Source organism: Ixodes scapularis, unplaced genomic scaffold, assembly GCF_016920785.2.
Source record: "Ixodes scapularis isolate PalLabHiFi unplaced genomic scaffold, ASM1692078v2 PGA_scaffold9__187_contigs__length_104089568, whole genome shotgun sequence".
NCBI lineage: Eukaryota > Metazoa > Arthropoda > Arachnida > Ixodida > Ixodidae > Ixodes > Ixodes scapularis.
In genome coordinates, this window is record NW_024609884.1 from 16,092,313 (window position 1) to 16,113,976 (window position 21,664).

The 21,664-nt window shown below is 45.4% G+C and overlaps 1 protein-coding gene across 3 annotated transcripts in view; it reads left to right on the forward strand.

Moving 5' to 3' along the window:
* LOC8053869 (probable phospholipid-transporting ATPase IIB) overlaps window positions 1–21,664 on the forward strand; it is a 47,718-nt gene that overhangs the window by 12,117 nt on the left and 13,937 nt on the right. For all 3 annotated transcript variants that reach the window (XM_029981107.4, XM_029981109.4, XM_029981108.4), the window contains 11 exons: window positions 200–367; window positions 640–786; window positions 3,665–3,745; window positions 5,541–5,690; window positions 11,428–11,517; window positions 11,686–11,756; window positions 11,818–11,983; window positions 12,247–12,561; window positions 14,354–14,515; window positions 17,193–17,285; window positions 20,475–20,558. In XM_029981107.4, the coding sequence (XP_029836967.1) occupies window positions 200–367; window positions 640–786; window positions 3,665–3,745; window positions 5,541–5,690; window positions 11,428–11,517; window positions 11,686–11,756; window positions 11,818–11,983; window positions 12,247–12,561; window positions 14,354–14,515; window positions 17,193–17,285; window positions 20,475–20,558 (1,527 nt within the window). The remainder of the gene's footprint in view (window positions 1–199; window positions 368–639; window positions 787–3,664; window positions 3,746–5,540; window positions 5,691–11,427; window positions 11,518–11,685; window positions 11,757–11,817; window positions 11,984–12,246; window positions 12,562–14,353; window positions 14,516–17,192; window positions 17,286–20,474; window positions 20,559–21,664) is intronic.

Sequence of the window (21,664 nt, forward strand, 5' to 3'; positions counted from 1 at the left end):
GCTGAGGTGCTTGCAATGTGCCGGAGGCTGATTTCAGAATCTTTGCGGGTAGCTTGGATTTCGGATGCATATTAAAGATTCTCGGGTGGTTTAAATTAATCCTCAGTCCTTCTGCCAGAGCACAACTTTGGTGGGTTCTAATTTTTATAGAAACAATATTTCGCCGTGCTTTTGAGCATCCAATTGTCTTTCCTTACAGGGTTTCGTCCTGGCGGTGACCCTCATTCGAGAGTTTATCGACGACTGCAGACGGTATGCTCGTGACCGTGAGGTGAACTCGCAGCAATTTAAGAAATTGACACCCAGCGGAGTTTGCTGCATTCCCAGCTCGGATATTAAAGTTTCTGACCTCATCATGATTGAAAAGGTAGGCCTCTCATCTGGTAACTGTACTGTGGCTGTTTCTTAAAAATAGGAAAAAAAGAAAAAAAAAAAGTAGGTTTGTTAGTGTCTGTTTTTTTTAAACTCAAAACTGCATTTATTATTAGAAGATTTTAGGTTGGAATATGCTGTTCATAAACTGTAGCCGTATCTCTATACAAAATAAAAAACAAGAAAATGTTCCGTGCTTAAGGAACATCCATGTTATTAACGGATCTAAAAGAACACCTTCAAATTTCTTTTTTACAAATCTCCTAGAACCAAAGAGTGCCTGCAGACATGGTGCTGCTGCAAACAACGGAAAAAAACGGCTCGTGTTTCATTCGAACGGACCAACTGGATGGCGAGACAGATTGGAAGCTGAGGGTTGCCGTTGATTCCACTCAGCGGTTAGCAAGCCCAGAGGTGTGTATTGCCTTTTGAATTTCTAAATGCAAAATTTTAGTTGGCACAAGGAAATTGGAATTATAGTGAGTGCTGTTGGCCTGTCTCATTTAAGGCTATCAGGATCAAGGGGCAGAGCTTGTACCTGTTGACTTGTCACTTTTCCGGTTTCTGCCATGTGATTGATTGGTTTCCACATGCTACATGCATCAAAACCACTGACCTAAACTTGGCCAGTGGGAGAGGGAGATACTGTTGATTTCTTGGAAAAGTTCTCTTTGAATATGGCACCAGCTATTTTATGCTTAGTTATAGTTTCTGAGAATAATTGAATCCTGATGAAAATTTCCTCAGAGTTGCAGCATGAGAGTCAAATGTTGACAAACCTATTGAGACAGGAATCTTGTGGTTTGATTAGTTCGTTAGAGATATAGAACCTAAAAAGTGCTTAACTACATCCTGGTGATCTACATTTGCACATAATTGTCTAACATGGTGAGGTACAGTCAAACCTCATTATAACGAACACTGATATAGCGAAATATCAGATATAACGAAGTAGATATGAAGTTTGGCTGTCCATGCTTTCTTTCAATGGTAGTTCTGCATTTATAATGAAACTGAAACTGCGAAATTCGGCGCGAAATCTGCTATAACGAAGCAATTTCTGTTCAGTGTGCAGCTCGAAACATGTAATCAGCGGCAGAAAATTCATAAATTTAAAAAAAGCAGGCAGCGAATGCAATATTTCAAATGTTTAGTTTGATCTTTGGTGTTCCGATCACCCGGTGCCCGCAAATGTGCATTATGGGCGGCGGCTGACACCAACCATGAACTCGACACGTAAACGAAGGAAGAATGGGATTGGGGGGTGGCGTCACCTGTCGGTGATAGCAAACACTGAGGCATTTGTTTGTCCCCCAGTAGCCTGCAGCCACCACCCGTGCTCCCTATACCGAGCCCGTGAATATGGCAATGGAACGTAAAGCTGTCTCTCTAAAGAGGAAAACTAAAATTTTAAGAGCGGTAGACTGCAGTCAAAATAAAAAAAGGCATTGCCGCGGATTTTGACCTTGCTTTAAGCACATTATCTACAATCATTGGTAGAAGGAAGAAGATTGAAGACATGCATACGAGCAATGCCGTCAAAAGTGACAGAAAGCATGTGAGGCCTTGTGTGTACCCTGACGTGGAAGAGGCTTTATTCTCCTAGTTTAAAGACATGAAGGCGCAAAACTTTCCCGTGTCTGGCGCCCTCTTGCAAACATAGGTTAATAGATTAGCGTGCCTCTTGAAGCTTGAAGACTTCACTGCAACCAGCGGTTGGCTCCAGCCGTTTAAGGGAACGCTGGAGCCAACCGCTGAGTGTCTAAAGACGAGATTGCTTACCACGCATTGTCTGGTGATGTGTCGGCCGTTAACGTTGAGACACGCGAGAAGTGACTGGAAAACTTCAGGCCCGTACTTCAAGAATGCGGAGAATGCAACGTGTACAACGTTAACGAGACTGGGGTCTTCTATAAGCTACTACCAGAGTGGTCGCTGGACGCGAAGAACAAAAAGTGTCACGGTGGAAGAAAACATAAGGAGCGAGTTACTGTCGTTGTTGCTGCAAACATGGATGGCGCGACAAGAGGCGTGCCATCCATGTTCTGTCATCGGAAAGTCTGCCCACCCCATGTGCCTGCGAGGCGTCCAAAACTTGTAGGTAGACTACTGGTCGAATAAAAAAGCCTGGTTGACATCCATGCTCTGTGTATAGACGCACAGAACAGGAAGGTCCTGTTTCTCTTGGGAAACTGTTCGGCGCACAAGGTGTCGACTTCACTGAAGGCAGTGCTTTAATGTTCCTGCCACCAAACACAACTTCTCTGCTTCAGCCTTTGGTCAAGGGCATCATCTGGTCCCTGAAGCGTAGCTACCGGAAATGCTTGGTGACGCAGCTCGCGTTTGACATCGATCGGCGCCACTTGACCTCCATCACCATAAAGACAAAAGTGCAAATGTTGTACGGGTCTTGGAACGACTTGAGGCAGTCCACAATAAGGAACTGTTCTGCAGATGCCGGCTTTGTTCTTCTCATCGATGAACCTCGCCGCGAAGACTTAGCAGAGGAACCAGACGAGTCTACTTGGCATCAATTAGCCCTGCCAAACGTGTCATTTGAGGACTTCGTCTCTGCTGATGACAACCTTGCTGTGGCACCTGAGCTGAAGGATTGGGAAATCATAGATTGTGTTTTGTTGCCCTGCAATGAAAGCAGCAGCTACAGCAAAGACGACATCGAAGAATTTTCCAAGAGTAGCACAGGCACTGGTGGACATGGTAAGGAAGCTGTGCAACTACCTCGAAAAACTCCCCACGGCTGGACTTGGAAAAGCTCTGTCCTGCATGGACACGGTGAACTTCATCCTTCACAATGCCGGGAAAAGGCACCAATCAAAGACTATATTATTCTTCAAATAAATTTTGTGCACTCGGCCAACACAGTTGCTCCTTTTGTAAATTGATCTCTTCTTGTTTCTGTCTACTTTAATTGTGACTTGGAATCACAGGTAAGGATTTGCATGTTGGTAATAGGGCTCAAGGTTTGCAACGGTGCGTTTTCATATATCTTGACGATGTGCACTTTTGTATGCCTATACCACTGGCCCAAGTAAGGGAATGTTCGCTTTGATTTCTATTCTTTTATGAGGAATATAGAATATAACGAATGGTTTTGTTTTTTGCGATGTCATGTCATTATAATGAGGTTCAACTGTAGTAGTTAAGAGAAGTATGATGACTGTCTACTATGAAACTTGTTTGAATTATTTGACCATAAGTGACATTAGCTAGTCAGAAGGGCAAGAAACCTTCAAACTTGTGTTATTCATTTGATGGTTATCTCTTCTTTTAGGAAATGCTGGAGATTGATGCATGTGTGTATGCAGAAGAGCCAAAGAAAGACATCCACTGCTTCATAGGAAAGTTTACAAGAGTGAGTCCATATAATCAGCAGAAATAGCTGAGAGAGTGATTGGGTCCTAACAAGATATTGCCGCAATACCGGGTGTCTCAAGTAGCGGCCAGGCTCTTTAAATCGACCGCAAAATTTGGTTTCTTAACTTGTTGCGCTATGATTTTATGCAGCGTTGCCCACACCTGGGGAAAAAGTAAAAAAAAAAGAAAAAGGCTTAACTCCTATGGAAACGCAGCGAAGCCACCAGTCTGCAAACAATAGGGCACCCTATTGATTGAAGACCAGTGGCTTTGCTGGGTTTCCATAGAAGTAAAGCTTTTTTTTTCTTTACTTTTTGCCCAGGTAAGGTTGCCCTTTGCAAATTAAATAGAAAAAAAGCACCACCTGTGGGCAATGCTTCACAAAATTGTAGTGCGATAATTTAATAAACCAAATTTTACGGTCGATTTAAAGAGCCTGGCTGTTATTTGAGACACCCGATAGATTGTTTTCACTCGGACATTCCTCTATAGGAAAGTGTACACAGTGAGTGCATAAGGCCAGCAGAGATAACCGAGGAAGTGACTGGGGTTCGAGATATTGCCACATTAGAATATTTTCAACTTGGTGGTGATAGAGACATGATTTATTGGTGGGCTTAAGGATAACAAAGCATGGCGTACAGTAGTTAAAAATCTTGGTTTTCCAAACCTTTTTTTTTTTTTTTGTGCCTTATTTTGATTAAGATTAGGGCACTACTATTGTAAACTCCAAAATCTGACATATACCATATTTACTCGAGCAATAGCCGCACAGTTTATGAAGAAAACCTGAGGGTTCACTTTTCCGTGGAGCATGGGGATTGCCAATCACCGCTTTCGACAGCATGATTCCAGCGGTTTACAGGACAGAGATAAAGTTTTGGCACGAAGATAACATCTGTGAAGATTGCATTTGTATGGAGAATCGTGTTTTCAATCTAGTTATTCGCTATGTTATTTATGCACAACGCGATGATTGGCTGTATTTGTGTTCTGCGGGAAAGGAGATGCTGGGGCCTTCTTCACAAATAGTGCGGCTATTACTCGGTATACACTGGCAGATTTTAAAGTTTAAGGATAGTCTCATCCGTAAGCATAAATTTAGGCTCACTAATACAAAATTTGCTATAGAGCTGCAGGTTTCACAGTACTGGAGCTGGTTTTTGGTTAAGAAAGTATTTGTTCAGTTTGAAACCATACCAGTTCAGTACCATACAACATGACTGCTTAGCTCTCTCGCACCCCCTCTCCCTCTCTCTCTTCTTTCTGGCCGAGCAAAGAGGGAAGATGACTTCTTTGTATCAACTTTGGGGCCAAATATAAAACCCACTGGGGACAAAATGCGAAGTTTGGGGAAGTCGTATCTATTAGGTCATGGCGTTTCAATGGGCCAACAGGACGTAACCAACGTTTTGGGTGTCATACGGGCGGGAGAGCTCTTGCAAGTTCATTGTTTCCTAGCCACTCAATCTCAAACCCAGTCGCTCGTCTACGTGGCAGCACCTATTTGGAAAAGGTTGGATTTAATAATTTCAAGAGAACTCTACCTTGCCCTTTGAGCTGACAAGTCAATTTTATGAAAGCCGTTTGAGGTCAGACATACTGTCATTCTTTTCAGTTACAAGTGAGAGCTCGTATATTTTTGGTTTAATGCCTTTGCATTGTTGCTTCATTACAGTATTCATTCTCAAAAGTGAAAATGGTTTAGAGGGGGGAGAAAAGCATTGGTTGCTTGTGCTACTTTTTGAAGCATGGTAGTAGTAGCTTTCAGGTAGGCCAAAATTCTTTTGCAGCACGACGGTGAACCTACAGAGGATGCACTGAACATCGAAAACACTTTGTGGGCCAACACAGTTGTGGCTTCAGGCACTGCCATTGGTATTGTCATCTATACCGGCCGGGAAACTAGAAGTGTCATGAACAACTCTGAAGCTCGAAGCAAGGTATTTCAGTATTTCATTTGTCAGCTTTCAGTTTTTACAACTTTGCTGCTTTAGAAATTATACTACGGATACAATAAATACATTTAGTGTGCAGTGAACAAGGTGTACATTTCTCCAAATCAAAAGTAATGTGACACCATACATCACTAATAATAAAAGTTAAGGTTGGGTTATGATAAAACAAGCTATAGTCTCATCTTTTCATTGCTGTGTGCAACACTTAGCACAGATCTAAGCAGGGGATCTTCGGGTATAAGGTAGGCTATATTGTGTGATGCGGGTGGGTGTTCTTTATAGACCAACACGCGGCCCTGACGTCGTGCAGCTGCGGTGGCACTGTCGACAGCACTGCGCATGTGCAGACGCTTCACTTCTCCTGAACTTGGTTTCTACGCACGCGCAGTGCCCACACCTGGTGTGGGCAAATGCGGGCTTGTTTGTAAACAGTGTGTCGGTCTATACATGGCTTGCACTAACGTCGCATCGCATACTTTTGGCCACCATGTAAGAGGAGGAGAGGAAAGCTGCTTTCGTAAGAATTTTGAGTGATGTGTTTATCTTCTATAATCTTCTGGTAGGAAAATAGCGACGTCTGTGCAAATTCGGGAGGCACAAAAGAGTATTTTGGTAAGAGGGGAGCTCCTTCTTTCCCTCTTCTCTGGTGGTCATCGGAGCGCTTTTTGAATGATGTCACGTGCAAGCCATGTATTCAAAGATGTCTTGGCTGAGTCACACAGCATACACACGCATGCTGTGTGGCTCAGCCTATGTATTATTAGAGTTCTCTTATAAATTCATATCCTGTTTACCTGAAAAGACACTGTTAGACATGTTTCACTAATACATATTTATTACCTATTTAAATAAGAAGGCACATGTTAGACATGTTTCACTGTTATATGTATTTATAAAATAGTTCAAACTAAAATAAATCACTTCACATTCTGAAAAACTTACCACATTGTGCTTTGGTAACAGAATGCTTAGTACAAAGCACAGCACAGTGCACTGTAGCTACTTTATATGAGTAAGATGCAAAGCAGCACCAATGCTGTGTTCATGCTGTGTACAGTGGAGAACGGGGTTCACAAAAGTGGATGCAGCTTGTCGTGAGAGTATGTCAGCTGTGTGGATCTCCTTTCCGGGAATGTGGGAGATGTGTAGTCGAATTCCAGCAGTCTCATTTGCTGACGCTGCCATCGGGGACTTAACTCGTCTATGCGCTTGGATGACAACAGAGGCACGAGCTGCTTGTGGTCGGTTTCTCTGTGGAATCGCAGAGCGAGTAAGTACTGGCAGAAATGCTCGCATTCCCATGTGATTCTCAGCGCCTCCTTTTCGATCTGTGCGTAGCGTTGTTCGGTTTCTGAGAGTGACCGTGATGCGTAGGTGACAGGGAGTCATCTTCCAGATGTCTCCTGAAGGAGGACGCCCCAAGGCCTTACGAGCATGCATCCGCCGAGACTGTGAGATGACTTCGAGGATCGTAGTGTACATACCAGTGCCGTTGTAGTCATTAGTGCTTTTTTGATGGAATCAAAGCAAATCAGCATCATGGTGAAGCAAATCGCAAAGCAGTTTGTGAGTTGAGAGAGTCCAGGGAGAAATTGGGCCAGGTGGTTTGCCATGCCCAGGAACGACCTGATCTCCAATACATCTCCTGGCGGCGTCAGTTCAGTGAGAGCCTTGATCTTTACTGGGTCCGCAGTGACCCCGTTGGCCGAGACGACATGTCCGAAGAATTTTACAGACTGTTTGCAAAGAACGCATTTGTCCTTGTTGAGAGTTATGCCCTCATCTTGCAGGCGCTCGAGTACTCGATGCGAGTGTGGGTCGTGTTCTTCTCTCTTTCTTCCGAACACAATGTCATGATGTCGTCTTGGAGGCAAGCTTGGCCCTCGTGACCTTCGAGCACTCTAAGCATCTCACGCTGGAGGAACTTGGGTGCAGTGGAGGTACCGAATGGTAGTCGGAGGAACTGAAATCTACCACATGGTGTCAAGAGGGTTGTGTTCTCGCGATTCGGCTGCCAGTGGGGCTTGCCAGTAGCCCGCTCTGGCATCGAGCTTACTGAACCAGGTTGCTCCAGCCAGTTTTCCGAGCCATTTCTCGACAGTTGGCATTAAGACTCGTCCCCTCAGGATGCAGCTGTTCAGGCCACTGTAATCAACACAGATGCGTAGTTCTCCGTTTTTCTTTCTGGCCTCAACCATTGGTGCACACCACTCATTTGCATGGTCTATCTTTGCAATGACTCCGAGGCTCATCATCTGCTCCAGCTCCTGCTTGACACTTAAAAGCATTGGAAGAGGCACAAGCCTTGAATATATTACCGCATACGGTTTGGCGTTGGGAAGCAGAGCCACCTTGTACTCGGTGTTTAGTAGTCCGAGACCCGCGGTCAGTTTGGGGTAGCCACTGAAGATGACGGCTGTGTCTTCTTCCTCAGATTCCTCGACCACCGACAGGCTGCACAGGACTCATAGAGACTTGATTGCTGGACGGCCCATAAGCGCGTCGTGAAGCTTGTTCACTACGAACACCTGCTCCTGGCATGATCGTCCATTCCACCTCAGGGTCGCCTCGAACTGTCCCACGGTGAAAATCTTGGCTCGGCCGGGCCCCAGGAGTGCCTTCGTAGGTCTGCTGAGTGGTCCCATTGCCGGCCTGTTGTAGACCCTGGACGGGATAGCTGTGACGTCGGTTCCCGTGTCCACCTTGAACTCTACACAAGCTGTGATCCTCCATGGTTCTGATCCGAGTTGGTTTGTTACTTTACCCAGGTAAACCGCTTCAAGTGCAACGTGGCGCTGACTCTGGCTGTCTTGGGCTGTTTTTTTTTTGTGGAAAGGTACACTGACACGAAGTGTTCTTTTTTTCCACACCCATTGCATGTCTTGTCGACAGCAGGGCAGTTGGCACGCAAGTTTGGGCGCGTGGAACCACACCATCTGCAAGCTTGGTTCAGTTAGTTGTTGCGGATTGGTAGCTTCTTGTTTTTGGCTCGCTGTGCGGAGGAGTGAAGCTCGTCTGCGATCGTGTTCAGCTGTGCCTGTGGTCGCAATTCCCTGAGCTGCTGTTTCACCGTCTCCGAATTGCGAGCGTTGGAAATCGCCGTCGCCAACTTTAGTTCAGGGTTGAGCCAAAGCTGCTCACTCAGCTTAACATCGACAAGTCCCATGACGTGTCGGTCTCTAATTAGCTCTTCTTTTAAGTCGCCATATGCACATACCTCTGCCAGCTTGTAGAGATCTGTCACAAGGACGTTGACCGTTTCATGCACCTCTTGCACACACCTGTTGAACTTTGCATGTTCGTAAATGACATTCTTCCGAGGGACAAAATGTCTGCCAAAGGCAGTTGTCACTGCATCTTAGTCGTGTTTCTGGGCATTCACCAGTTTCAGCGACGTCGGGACGTTTTCTGCCTCGCGGCCCATAGCATAAACTAACGTTTTCACTTGGGTTTCCCCGTCTTGTTTTTTTAACCCAGAAATGACCCGGTACCTCTCCCATCGGGTGAACCAACACTACAAGTCTTCGACGTCCCGAAGACTTGTAGTCTTCGGGACGTCGAAAATCCCATTTTTCTGGCAACTCAACAACGAAAGGATTTAGTGGCGTTGGTTATTGCACAGCTTGTTGCTTAGTGGCCATCGCTTACCGGTCGGCATGGTTGTTGCAAATGCACCTCTGGCGTAGCAATGCAAAGTTTCGGATTCCGAGCGTTCGCATACTTTTGGGAGGACGCCTATAGCCGCCTCCTTGGAGCGGTTGCTGTTGTAACTAGTAGACTTCTCTTCGCAACCGTGTTCCACAGCATCTCGCCGCTGCCACCATGTCAGAACGAGGCTGGCAAAAATAAGGCGTTTAATTTGGGTTAAAGATAAGATACATAGCAGTGAGCCCACACGTCAGTTGGCGTGCGTCCATCGTATTGAGGGCATACCTGCCAACTCTTCCGAATTTTTCGTAAAATGTACGAATTGGGACTAATTTTACGAATCTTGCTTCAAATCTTACGAAAAATATATTTTTTAATTTTTTTATTTATTTTTTTTTTTTTGTAACTTTGGGGGGTTGTTGGCGGTATCTTGCACCGCCACAAGAGGACGATAGGTACCGTCCACAGCAGCGTCGTGGTTTTTACTACGTTGTGGTTTTTACTATTTGTCTATCCGGTGGCCACGGATCGAAAACCAATCCAAAGCTCAAAGCCTTTGTTCGTTTGTTTGGCGGTGCACTGGTGCACGTTGGTTCGGCGTGTTCAGACGTTGTTAGGCCTCGTTGTTTTGGCCAGTTTCGAGGCGAGAAGTACGGCGTCTGTGTTTGTTGCACGTATAACTGCAGCACTCACCTGGTCACTGTGGCTTCACGGCGCAACACCGAACTCGAAACCTCAAAAGAGGTATTTTCAGGTGCTCCTGAAGTCATACACGTCGAAATTTCCGTGTTTCGTGCCGCCCAAAAAGCGAGAGAAGTTTGGATTCTGTAGCACGTGCACGTGTGATGTAAGCATTTCGCACGCTGGCCAGGCTGACATTAAGCTGCACATCGCTTCGCGTAACCCCCCCCCCCCCCCCCCCCCCCACCCCACCCCCTCGCCGCGGCCGCGGGACTTTTACGAATTTGAAAGTCCACAGGCTGGCAGGTATGCATTCCGAGCACGAGACTCTCGCACTCAGTTCTCTCGCTGGCTTCTTTGTCGTCTGCCTTGTGGTGCCCTCTTCGTACTGTGGCTCTCACGACATCCCCCTTTTCTTTGAAGACTCCCAGCACCTGCAGGTTGAGGCGGCTTGGAGGTCTTGATTTTCATCTGCCTCTCGTGACGATTATTCCAGGCTGCTAAGGTTGCAGATGTCTGCTAGTGTGATGAGTGATGCCAGTGGCCGTGTCCACCACATACGAATGCGGAGATGGCGTTGCTTGCAGCACTGTCCCACTTGTGGCTGCTTCTGAAAGAATTTGCACAGCTGTATGTGGAGGTATAGGGTCTCGCTCTTTGACCCTATGACGGGCGTCATAATGTGCACCCAGCTTGGCTTTGCATGCACAATTCCTTTTCCGAAAGGGCTCGTTGTTCCACCGAGGCTGGAACTCTTTGGACATGGCTGGTACATTTGTCCGTATCCTTCTTCCCATCAGGAGTTCCACAGGGGAGTACCCTTCAGTTGCAGGGGTATCCCGACGAGCAAGCAGTGCCTTGTGGATGTCCAGCGACTGCAGCTGCTTCGCTGTCTGTATGATCCTCTCCACCGTCCCATTGCTCTGTGGATAATATGGGCTACATGTTACATGGCATCATCCCCACACACACAACTGACATACTCTCGTGACACAGCTTTTAGCATTTTTGAGGCCATACAAATTTAGACGTAGCTGTATATAGTTTTAGAGCTGGCCCCTAACATTACTTTTTGTTTGAAATGATGTCTGATATAGCTTAATTTTGATTTGGGGTTGTGTCAGATATATACATGGCTTGCATATGACGTCATCATGCCATGCTGGTGATCATTCATACTTGTTCTTGCCAAGACAAACACTCTGTGGTTTGAAATGTATGCTACAAAAGGTACGCGCTCAGCAGCGAGGCCACTGCAAAGGCGGCCGATATAACGTCGGTGCAAGCTGTGTATTGCTAATGTTGTGCAACTATTCTATGGTTGCTGAATAAACACTGCCACTCTCATATGAGATTGATTCAGAGCACTCAATGCATTTATTATGCATTTTAGGTTGGACTGCTGGACCTGGAGATTAATCAGCTGACCAAAGTATGCGTTGCTGCAGTTATCGGTCTCGCCTTTGTCATGATTCTTGTCAAGGCAAGTGAGCTGGTGGCCAGGACTGGCTGCCGTCTACCCGCTAGACTAGCCAAGTAACTGAGCAACAGCTGCCTGTTGTTATCATCAACATGCATTCGATTCTGCACCAAGTGAAAGGCACCGAGAGATGGAAATGTTTAATTGCTTTGTTTCGCTCAACTTTTGCAGGGATTCGACGGTCCGTGGTACCGCTATTTTTTGCGTTTCGTCCTTCTCTTCTCTTACATTGTCCCCATAAGGTAAGTGTCAGCCCATCAAATTACAATAACATTCCGGTAACATCGACCCGTTGCATCGTAGCCTTCGAGTAACCTTGGACATGGGAAAAATGGTGTACTCGTGGATGATCCAGCAAGATGCGGAAATCCCCGGGACCGTGGTGCGGTCCACTACCATTCCTGAAGAGATGGGGCGGATTGTCTATTTGCTTTCCGACAAAACCGGCACGCTGACTCAGAACGAGATGGTTTGTACGCTTTGTATCCCGCACTATTTTTTTTGCATGTTCACGTATCGGTATGTGCATAGAAAAATGTATTGAAAGCTTTTTCAGCTTTAATTTTGCGTGCAAGTGTACGTTGCTGTCATTTTTTATTTACCTTTGTCCTTCGCATCTCCTAAAATCCAGCTGGGCTTACTTGCTCGCTGCACGCTACGGACTATCAAATGCCGCAAACAGCAAGGTGATCTCGCACCTTGCTAACATTGGTTTGGCTTCCTTGTTGACAGGTGCTGAAGAAACTGCACCTGGGTTCCGTTTCTTTTGGGTCCGAGTCGTTTGGGGACGTGGCGGAGCACCTCAGGGCTGCTCACACCCTGAGCCCCGGATCTGGGAGCAGTGCCGGCGGCGCGGTTGGTCCCCCACAGGGTGCCCGTGTCCGCCGCAGCATGTCGAGCCGCGTGCAAGAGGCCGTGCGCGCCATTGCACTCTGCCACAACGTGACGCCCGTCTACGAGGAAAGTGAAGCTGCCGGCGATGAGGATGCCCTAGCAGCAGGACAGCCCCAGGGACGGCCCGTGTATCAGGCTTCCAGCCCAGACGAGGTGGGAACGTAGGCCGTTTATTTGTTGCACTTTTGTTTTAGAGCGCAGCTCTTAGGGGCCCGTTCCCGGCTTGAGCGGCGTCGCCGTCGGCGTAACCAAGGTCATCCCAAGGTCACGTGACCCCCAAGGTCACGTGACCCCTCCCAAGGTCATCTCAAGGTCACGTGACCCCACGTGACTCCCAAGGTCACGTGACCCCTCGAGGTCACGTGACCCCTCCCAAGGTCATCTCAAGGTCACGTGACCCCAAGACCCCACGTGACCCTTTGAAGGTCACGTGACCCCCAAGTCACGTGACCCCCCTGAGGTCACGTGACCCCAGAGGTCACGTGGTCTCCTCCCCAAGGTCATCTTAAGGTCACGTGACCCCAAGGTGACCCCCACGTGACCCCCAGGTCACGTGACCCCTCTGAGGTCACGTGACCCCTCTGAGGTCACGTGACCCCCGAGGTCACGTGACCCCCCTCCCCGAAGTCACGTGACACCCCCCCCCCCCCTTCCCCGAGGTCACGTGACCGCCCCCCCCGGAGCATATTAAAGAATGAGGGGAGGAGGAGGGGTCTACCCTCCCCTCAGTACCCTTCACTCCTCCTCCTCAAGAGCTGCGCTCCAATTCGGCGTTACAGGGATTTGTAAACGGCTTTCACTTTTTTTTTTTTTAAAGGATGTTGGATGAAGAGATGTTTTGTTTGTGAGCACGATGTTCAGGGAAGTGGCTTTTAGAGATTCGGAAGCTTCTTCCTAAAATGCCGTGTCAATAGAACTTTGTTTGTTCTTCGCTTGTCGGTGCTGGCGCTTGTATAATAAATGGTGCCGTCTTTTTGCGTTCTGATTTGGGGAAACGCTTTTGCGAAGTGCTCTGTTGCGCGACTTCCCCAGACAGGCATGGTGGCACATTTTACAGGCCAGAATCGTTGCAGGTGATGCCTTGTTGCAACGCAACCTAAAAATTCAAGTTTTTTTTTTTCTTTTTTTCTTTCTTTTTTAGACATTGATGATGTCAGATACATATTATGGGTGTGCTTATTTACCTGGTTACAAAGTCGGGTTGAAAGTTGCCTTGAATTATGTAATGACTGCTACTCATTTCTTGTGGAATTAGCAGTTTTTCCTCTTGGTTTTCAGTATATATGGTGCTTGTTACAGTTTTAGGTACTGTGTCTTCCAGCCCATAAGTTGCACCCCTCCCTATAAATGGCAGTTTTCAGGAAACAGTTAGCATATAAGTCGCACCTTTGTACAAGTCTCGCCTCTTTGTGCGTTCGGCATGGCGAAACTGCCACACCACTTTGGCTGGACTTGACGCGGTGAAAGTGCGACCATGCTTCGGACCGTCTTCGGACCGCTGGAAGAGCAGACAATACAGCCTATATGTTGTACAGCTAAGGCCCATACCTATAAAAAAATGAAAAGTATTTAATTTACACTGTTCTATAAAATGCACCAACAGAAAGTTGTAAAAAAATATCACACTTATACAACGGAAAATGTGTGGTACAAAGCAAGCATATATTTTTCTAGGGAAAGAGAAGCACTCATTGTGTAAATGCCTAGGCTATTTACAGACACATAGCATGGCTGGTCCCTGGGTATGGTTCTAACTAATAGACGCAAAGACGAACACACTGCACACGCTCGGTGCCTACATTGGTGTCCTTTGTTGTCAGCTGTGCCGCTAACTGGCAACTCCGCAAAAATATTGAGCTGTTTAACTCCGAAATTGTGGTATGTACTCGACTCTAGTATTTAAATTGATTGATGGGGGTGTTCCTCTGCTTCTGTATTTTCTCAGGTGGCCCTAGTCACTTGGACGGAAAGCGTTGGTCTCGAGCTCGTCTTCAGGGATTTGAGCACAATGAAAGTGCGCACTCCCCATGGCCAGATCTTGAGCTACACCATCCTGCAGACCTTTTCTTTCACTTCTGAGCGGAAACGAATGGGCATCGTGGTCAAGGCGGGTGGTATTTTACGGCACTTCATTACATTTTGGTGGCCTTTTTCTTAGTATATTTTTTGCTTCTACATGCACTATTGTGCAAAAGTTTGGGATACTTTTGCTCGGTAGCAACTTTCGCAAAAACATCTTCAGCGCAACTATAAAAAAAAAAAAAAAATCTTAATCATGCGGATTAAGTTGGAAGACACAGAATAGGCCATATGTTTTAGCAGGGCTGGGTTTATATTGAAGCTTTTCTAAACATGTACGTAGAGTGGGTGCAACAGTCACATGATTAGTGCCACTATGGGTTTTGTGATGCGACGTGACCACTGTAAACCTGTGGCAGTGTAATCCTGGTGACGTGACCGCCGTTTACTAAAGTTGGAGGGCAATCCCTCGCCTATGGACGTAAATACACTAAATTCTATGGAACCTATGGACGCACGCTTTCCTTTCAGGTCTTAGCCCTTAAGCACATTCTGTGTTGAGAAATGTTGTTCTGCTTTTTTTTTTATTCGACATTCGACAAACTGAAAAGTTGGAACACTTTAGTAAGATTCAGTCAGGAATTTTTTATGAATATTTCATGTTTGACTTTACTGACCACAATCCTTTGCTTCATTTGTCACAAAATGACTGGCACAATCTGCTAGCAATGAGACCTCTAATTAGTGTGCACCATAGTCCTTTTTAATGCTAGAGCATTGACTGTCCCATGGAGCGAAGCCAACATTGTCTGTAACCGTCTGTAGCAGTGAAACGGCACCCACAAGCAGAATTCCCATTGGCTACAATACGTCATATCAGATGCTTCGTCATGGAAGCCAGCTGGGCGCTCAAGGTCAAAGCGGACACACCTCAGAAATAAAACGCAAAGAAAAGCACAGCAGCGCAGATGCATTGTGACGGAAGCCGTGGAGCCGGAGGGGGCGCTGCGCCTGCGCAGTGAGAGAGCGTGATGTCTCCACCGGCGCACCGTGTGAAAAAAGAAAAAGTGGCACGCTGCTTGTAGGAATGCGCTGCATGTAGAAATGCTTTCACATTCCTACATGTAAGCAGTCTTAAAGGCCTCCTGAAAAGAAAAAAATTTTTTTTTAACAGTCTGGTTGGGACACGTGTGTCAAAAAAATAATTTTACACGAAAAAAAAAAAATTTTTAGAGCAATATTGATGACGCGATGTAGTCGGTAGTCACCTCCTTTCCACTTGTTTTCTCTCTGCATTTCGGGCACGTGAAGGAGGGGTTGATCGGCTTCGCCTTCACGTTGAGGTGGAAAGAGCGAATGACTATCTCGTTGAGGTCGAAAGAGTGAATGACCATTTCGTGACGTCATGGAATTTGCGTGCAGAATTTGAAATAAATCTCTCGCCGTCAATATTGCTCTAAAAAAACTTTTTTTCACATAAAATATTTTTTGACATGCGTGTCCCAACTAAACTGTTTAGAAATTTTTTTTTTTCTTTCTTTTAGGGGTTTTTTAAAGAACAACTCCGCTTCATTTTTGATTTTGAAAAAACAATGCAGTCCTCTTCAGTATTGCCTAGGAAGAACACATGTCAAATATTATGACGCAGTTCCGTCTATACCCGTTTTCACCTCAAGAATCATAGTAAATAAAGTCCGGCTTCACGCAAAGCATTACGAATTTTCTCCTTTATGTGGAGAATTAAGATATATGTAGGTGCATTTTAGATTAGATATGTGTAATCTAATCAAGACGAATACGTTTCAAATGCCAAAAGCATCACTTCTTTCTCTGACAACCAAACCTCGTAAGAACTACTACGCCCGGCGTACGAACAATGCGCAAAACATCCTTTTTTCTTGAGGTGAAAACAAGTATAAATGTTTTTTAAACGGTCTGGCAAACTTTGCACCTCGCCAAGTTGCCGAAATCGGCTGGCTCGAGCAGGCGAAACCAACAGCGCAGTCAAGGCTATGGCATGGGCGCAGCCAACATTGAGCTAAACGTCATCACCATTGCCTCCTTTTGCTTGTTTTTGCTTCTCTGAGCGAGCGTAGTGGATGACGTCAGCAACGTTTCCTCTCGGCGCTGAGGGGTGTCCATGTGATTGGCGCAACGCGCCTGCGCACCACGCTTCTTGGGAGCCGTCCGGCCGCCCCGCCGTGGTCTCGCCCTTACCGCCGTTTCCCGCGCCGCAACTGCCGTCATCGTCTTATTGTTTGTGATTACTGTCTCTCGGAGTTTCGTCCACACTACGGACACCACGTGCGCAGACTTATGTCGCAGTTGTGCTGACGTCGTCGAATGTTGTAGATTCCAAAACGTGGCGAAGAGTGTGGTGCAGACGACACTTGCGCTTGGCACACGACCGCCCCAGTCCCTCCCGTCGTCGCATAAAGGATCACGTGACATCTCGTGTACCACGTGATGGCCATGTTCTTGGCTGCCCGAGGCCACTGTTGCTGGGTGCAGCCGAAGTTTCGGTTTCGATTTCCGCTCGTGTTTAAAATTAGATTTAAAAATATATATCCCATTTTTCGCGAAGCAAACGACGTAGTGTCTTTTACTAGGGCTTTGTATTGCGAAATCGCTCATTATCCCGAAATCTTCAAAATTGAGCAGAGTTGCCCTTTAAGTATGTCTGCCGAATTTTTTTTTTTCCTTTAAAATTAAGTGTTGGGCATCTGAAATATGTTTTGTGTCCGTTTTTTTTTTCTTCTGTTTAGGATGAGTCCACTGGTGAGATTTTCTTCTTTATGAAGGGGGCTGACACTGTTATGAGTGGCATAGTACAATACAATGACTGGCTGGACGAAGAGGTAAGTTGGCCCTTCCTATGAATAAATATTTTGTGGCCTTTACTTTTATTATGCAGGCTCTGATTAAAAGAGGTGTTTAGAGATGTGTCAGTAATGCCATTAGGGTTGCCATCTTTCCTAAAAAAAACACCATGCCTGGGGGGGGGGGGGGGGGGGAATTATATTTGGGATTGAACTAGTTAAAAGAAAAATGCAGTGTTGACAGCCTTTAATATACAAATTAAATTTATTTTATATGAGCTTCCCAAGGTGAAATAAATTAACATTAATATAATAATACAGTAGCACATGTAAGTAGATGAATGCACAACACTGAAGCCAATAACATGCATAGATGCATACCATCTAGGCGAAAGTAATGCACCAAAAACAAATCCCGCACCTCTACTCGTCCTGTGCAGCAAGGATGAGTAAGTACTCAGCAAGCCGTTTCTATTCTCCACCGCTCCTGTCACTTAGGGACGTACGCACGCAGCCTACAATTTCGCTACAGATATCAGCCTTTCCCGGAGACAGCCGGTGCACATTTCAGCACATCCTCGTGTTTGGGCAAAGACCCCCAAAAAAGTGCTAGGAAATAAAAATAAATAATGTCGGTGGAGTCTGAAAGCAATGAAGCAAATTAATTTTTTTTAGCATCATGTGGATGTATGTGACTGAAAAGAAAACAAGTGGAAAGATAGGAAAGAAAGGGGAAACGCCGCGGCTGCCTGCCTCCATGGACAGGCAATAGCACCAAGTGTGTCTATTAGGATGCCGACAATTGTTAGAAGTCGTGAAACCATTCATCCCCCTCCCCCAGAAGGCACAGACAGCTATCGGCAGGACAGGGCAGTCCTGTGTAGTAGCCGTGTGTTTCCCGCACCCCCTAGGTGCCGGCTTTCTGCTTTCTCCCATTTTTCTCTCATTTTCCCACTTGCTTAAAGATTTTGAATGATGCAGTTGTTTCTCAAGCAAGTTCGTTCACATGCCTTCTCTACTTGGGAGTCCTCAACACATTTTCGTGTACCTTGTGTAAAAAAAAAAAAAAAAAAAAATCTGTTGACAATCATTTTTTTTGTTAGTTTTTGCATTGACAGTCTAGGGGAATATGTTTATAAACCCCCTCCCCCCTCAAGAAAAGCTCTTGGATAGTTGAACAAACTGGCAAATGACAGCCGGTTTTAGATAGAGACTGGCAACCGGCCGGCTATCCGAAAAGCTAACCTTGCTGATCGAAAACTGGGCAGGTGGCAGCCCTAACTGCCAAGGAACTTTTTCTTAAAAACTAGGTTCTCTTATTTTTATTACATGTTTAGAAAGGTATAGCCCACCACTCGTTTTTTGAAGACATGTATCTTCATTAAAACTACCTACAGGGCATCTCGAATAGCGGCCAGGCTCTTTAAATTGACTGCAAAGATCGGTTTCTTAACCTATCGCGCCACGATTTTGTGGCGCGTAAAAGTAAAAAGTAAAAAAAAGGCTTAACTCCTATAGAAGTGCAGCAACGCCGCCGGACTTCTAACAATATGGCGCCGTTTGACACGGGATACAAGCGATGGGGCAAGCAGCCGTGACGCCAACTGCGGCCAATGGACGAGCATACAGCGCCGGTAGCCGTCGTCATTAGCAGACAATCTTTTCGACTCAAAAGCGGCGCATGTTCCGCAGGCGGCGACAATCGCAGAACCAAAAACAGGCGTGGTAATAACAAGGAACTGCAAAGCAGACGACATAAGTACCCCGAAAAAAAGACAGTCAAAATAACCCGACAAACCATGGCACGCGAGCCGGCATCAAATATCAGACAATATTTTCAACTCAAAAGTGGTGCGAGCTTTTTCAATATCAGTTGCCGAGGCATGATTTTCTCATCCTTACTAATAAAACACATTGAATAGGCACATACTAATCGATTAAAAAAATGGTTCGTCGGGTTATTGTCGTCTGCTTTGCAGTTCGTTGTTGTTACCGCGCATGTTTTTGGTTCTGCGACTGTCGCCACCTGCGGAATGCGCGCCGCTTTTGAGTCGAAAAGATTGTCTACTAATGACGCCGACTCCCGGCGCCGTATGCTCGGTCGTTGAGATGATGGTCGGTCGTTGAGATGACAAGAGATGGCGTCGTGACCGCTTGCGCCATCTCTTGTCTCCCATGCCAAACAGTGCCCTATTGTTTGAAGACCGGTGACTTTCCTGCATTTCTATAGGAGTTAAGCCTTTTTTTCTTTTTACTTTTTTCTCAAGTAAGTTTGCTCTTTGCAAATTATATAGAAAAAAATGCACCACCTGTGGGCAACGTTGCACAAAATTGTAGCGCGATAGGCTGAGAAACCGATTTTTGAGGTCGATTTAAAAAGACTGGCCGCTGTTTGAGACACCCTGTAGTTGCAGGTTTTTTATTGATTTATATTGCCGTATTTACTCGAGTAATAGCCGCACTCTTTATGAACAAGGTCCTTGCTTCTACTTTCCTGCAAAGCACATATACAGCCAATCATCGCGTTGCACATAAATAACATAGCGAATAATTAAATCGAGAACACGATTCTTTATACAAATGCAATCCTCATAGAGGTTATCTTCGCGCAAACACGTTATCTCTGTCCTGTAAACCGCTGGAGTCATGCTGTCGATTGCGGTGATTGGCAATCTGCGTGCTCCGCGGAAAAGCGACCCCACAGGTTTTCTTCATAAAGAGTGCGGCTTTTACTCAAGTAAATACGGTGAATCCAAAAGGTTGTCAGGCCTTTGTAGTCACATGCTAGCAATATAGACAGCTCTTGGGCTTGCTTTTCATAGGTGCAGTACAGCTTTTTTGTCAGCCTTTTGAAAACATGTACACTTTAAACAATGGTGGTAACAAAATTTTTCCAATTAGAAGTAAACTGGTCATTGGGTCAGTTTACTCCTGGTGAATACATATAATCATATGTGGATGATATATTTGCATGCTCAATTTTTTGTAATAGTTTTATATTTCTGGACTTTCTAAAGATTAATAAGTCACTGCAAAATATAAGACAATTGAGTATGTCATGTACCGTCCTCTCTCTCTTTCCCTTTCTGATTTATTACATATTACACATATTTCTGGTGTCCACCTCATGCTCTGTTCCTTTAGTCAGTAGTAGTTTCTTTGTTAGAAAAGCAGAATAAATAGGAGTTTGTGATCATAATCAAGCATTTTCATTGTGTTTTCTCTTAGTGTGGCAACATGGCACGGGAGGGATTGCGCACTTTAGTCGTGGCCAAGAAGAATCTTACTGAGGAGCAATACCTTGAATTCGAGGTATGGCACATTTTTCCTCGGTTGAGCTCGGCAACCCTTCATCTAAAGGCACACCTATCCGGCATGGAATTGCTACAGAAGATGTTAATACCACATACCATTAAAAAAAAAAAAAAAAAAAAAAAAAAAAAAGTGAAATAAAGTAATAAAAACTTTATATGTGAAAACTGCAGTGGACAGAATAGATCTTTCCAAACGTATGCAGCACCCCCACTGTCTGCTTAACACACTACGTACGACAGTCCGACATATGGCACGTAAAGCTAGCATTTTAAAACTTTTGGACACATAGAAGACGGGACGATAACAAAACAGGCTTAGTATCGGCTTTGCTATGGTTTGTTCCGTTTTTGTTGTGTGTGTGTGTTTTGAACTCTCAGTGCCAAGGGAGAAGGAATTGCACCGCTTCCTGGATATATGGAACGTATGAGTCGGCCCAAGCGTTCATCAGAACATCCCCAGAATCCCCCTGCCGTACGGTGCAATGCGGTTTTCTTGAGAGGCTGTGTGGGATCTTCCAGAAAGATCTATTAAGTAAACGAACAGACAGACACGTCTTATCAGCCTGTTCAACATCCCCACTGGCCCGATCTGACCCGCATGCTGTAGGTTGCCAACCTGTGTGCTGAGCCATTTCAGTGCCATGGAAAGAGCAGCAATTATTGTAATGAAATCCCATTATTTTAGAAACCATCATGTTTCTTTTGTTTTTATTGAAGCGATAATGAGGATGCTAAAACCAACATTACAAAATTTCCCACAGGAAGACAAGCTAATCTGTCTAAATCGAGCATTGAGAAAACATTTTGGTAAGGGCAGAGTTACCCCTTTGTCAAAGAGACCAGTCTCTATGCTAAGCAGCTTCATTTTTAAGCTCTTTGAACTATAGTTAGAACATCATTGATATATTCCCGGTTGACACGGTTTTCCTGGTTGTTACGTTCACCGGTTTAAATGACAGCCCCATTTATACTTCTGTAGAGTTAATGCATTCACCTCTCATTTGTTGCATTGTAATTTTCAGGCCTTCCCCAATTGTTGATGAATTTTAACGATCGTTGAGTTCTCTATAACATGTCCCTTTTGGCTGAATTGATGAATTTGGC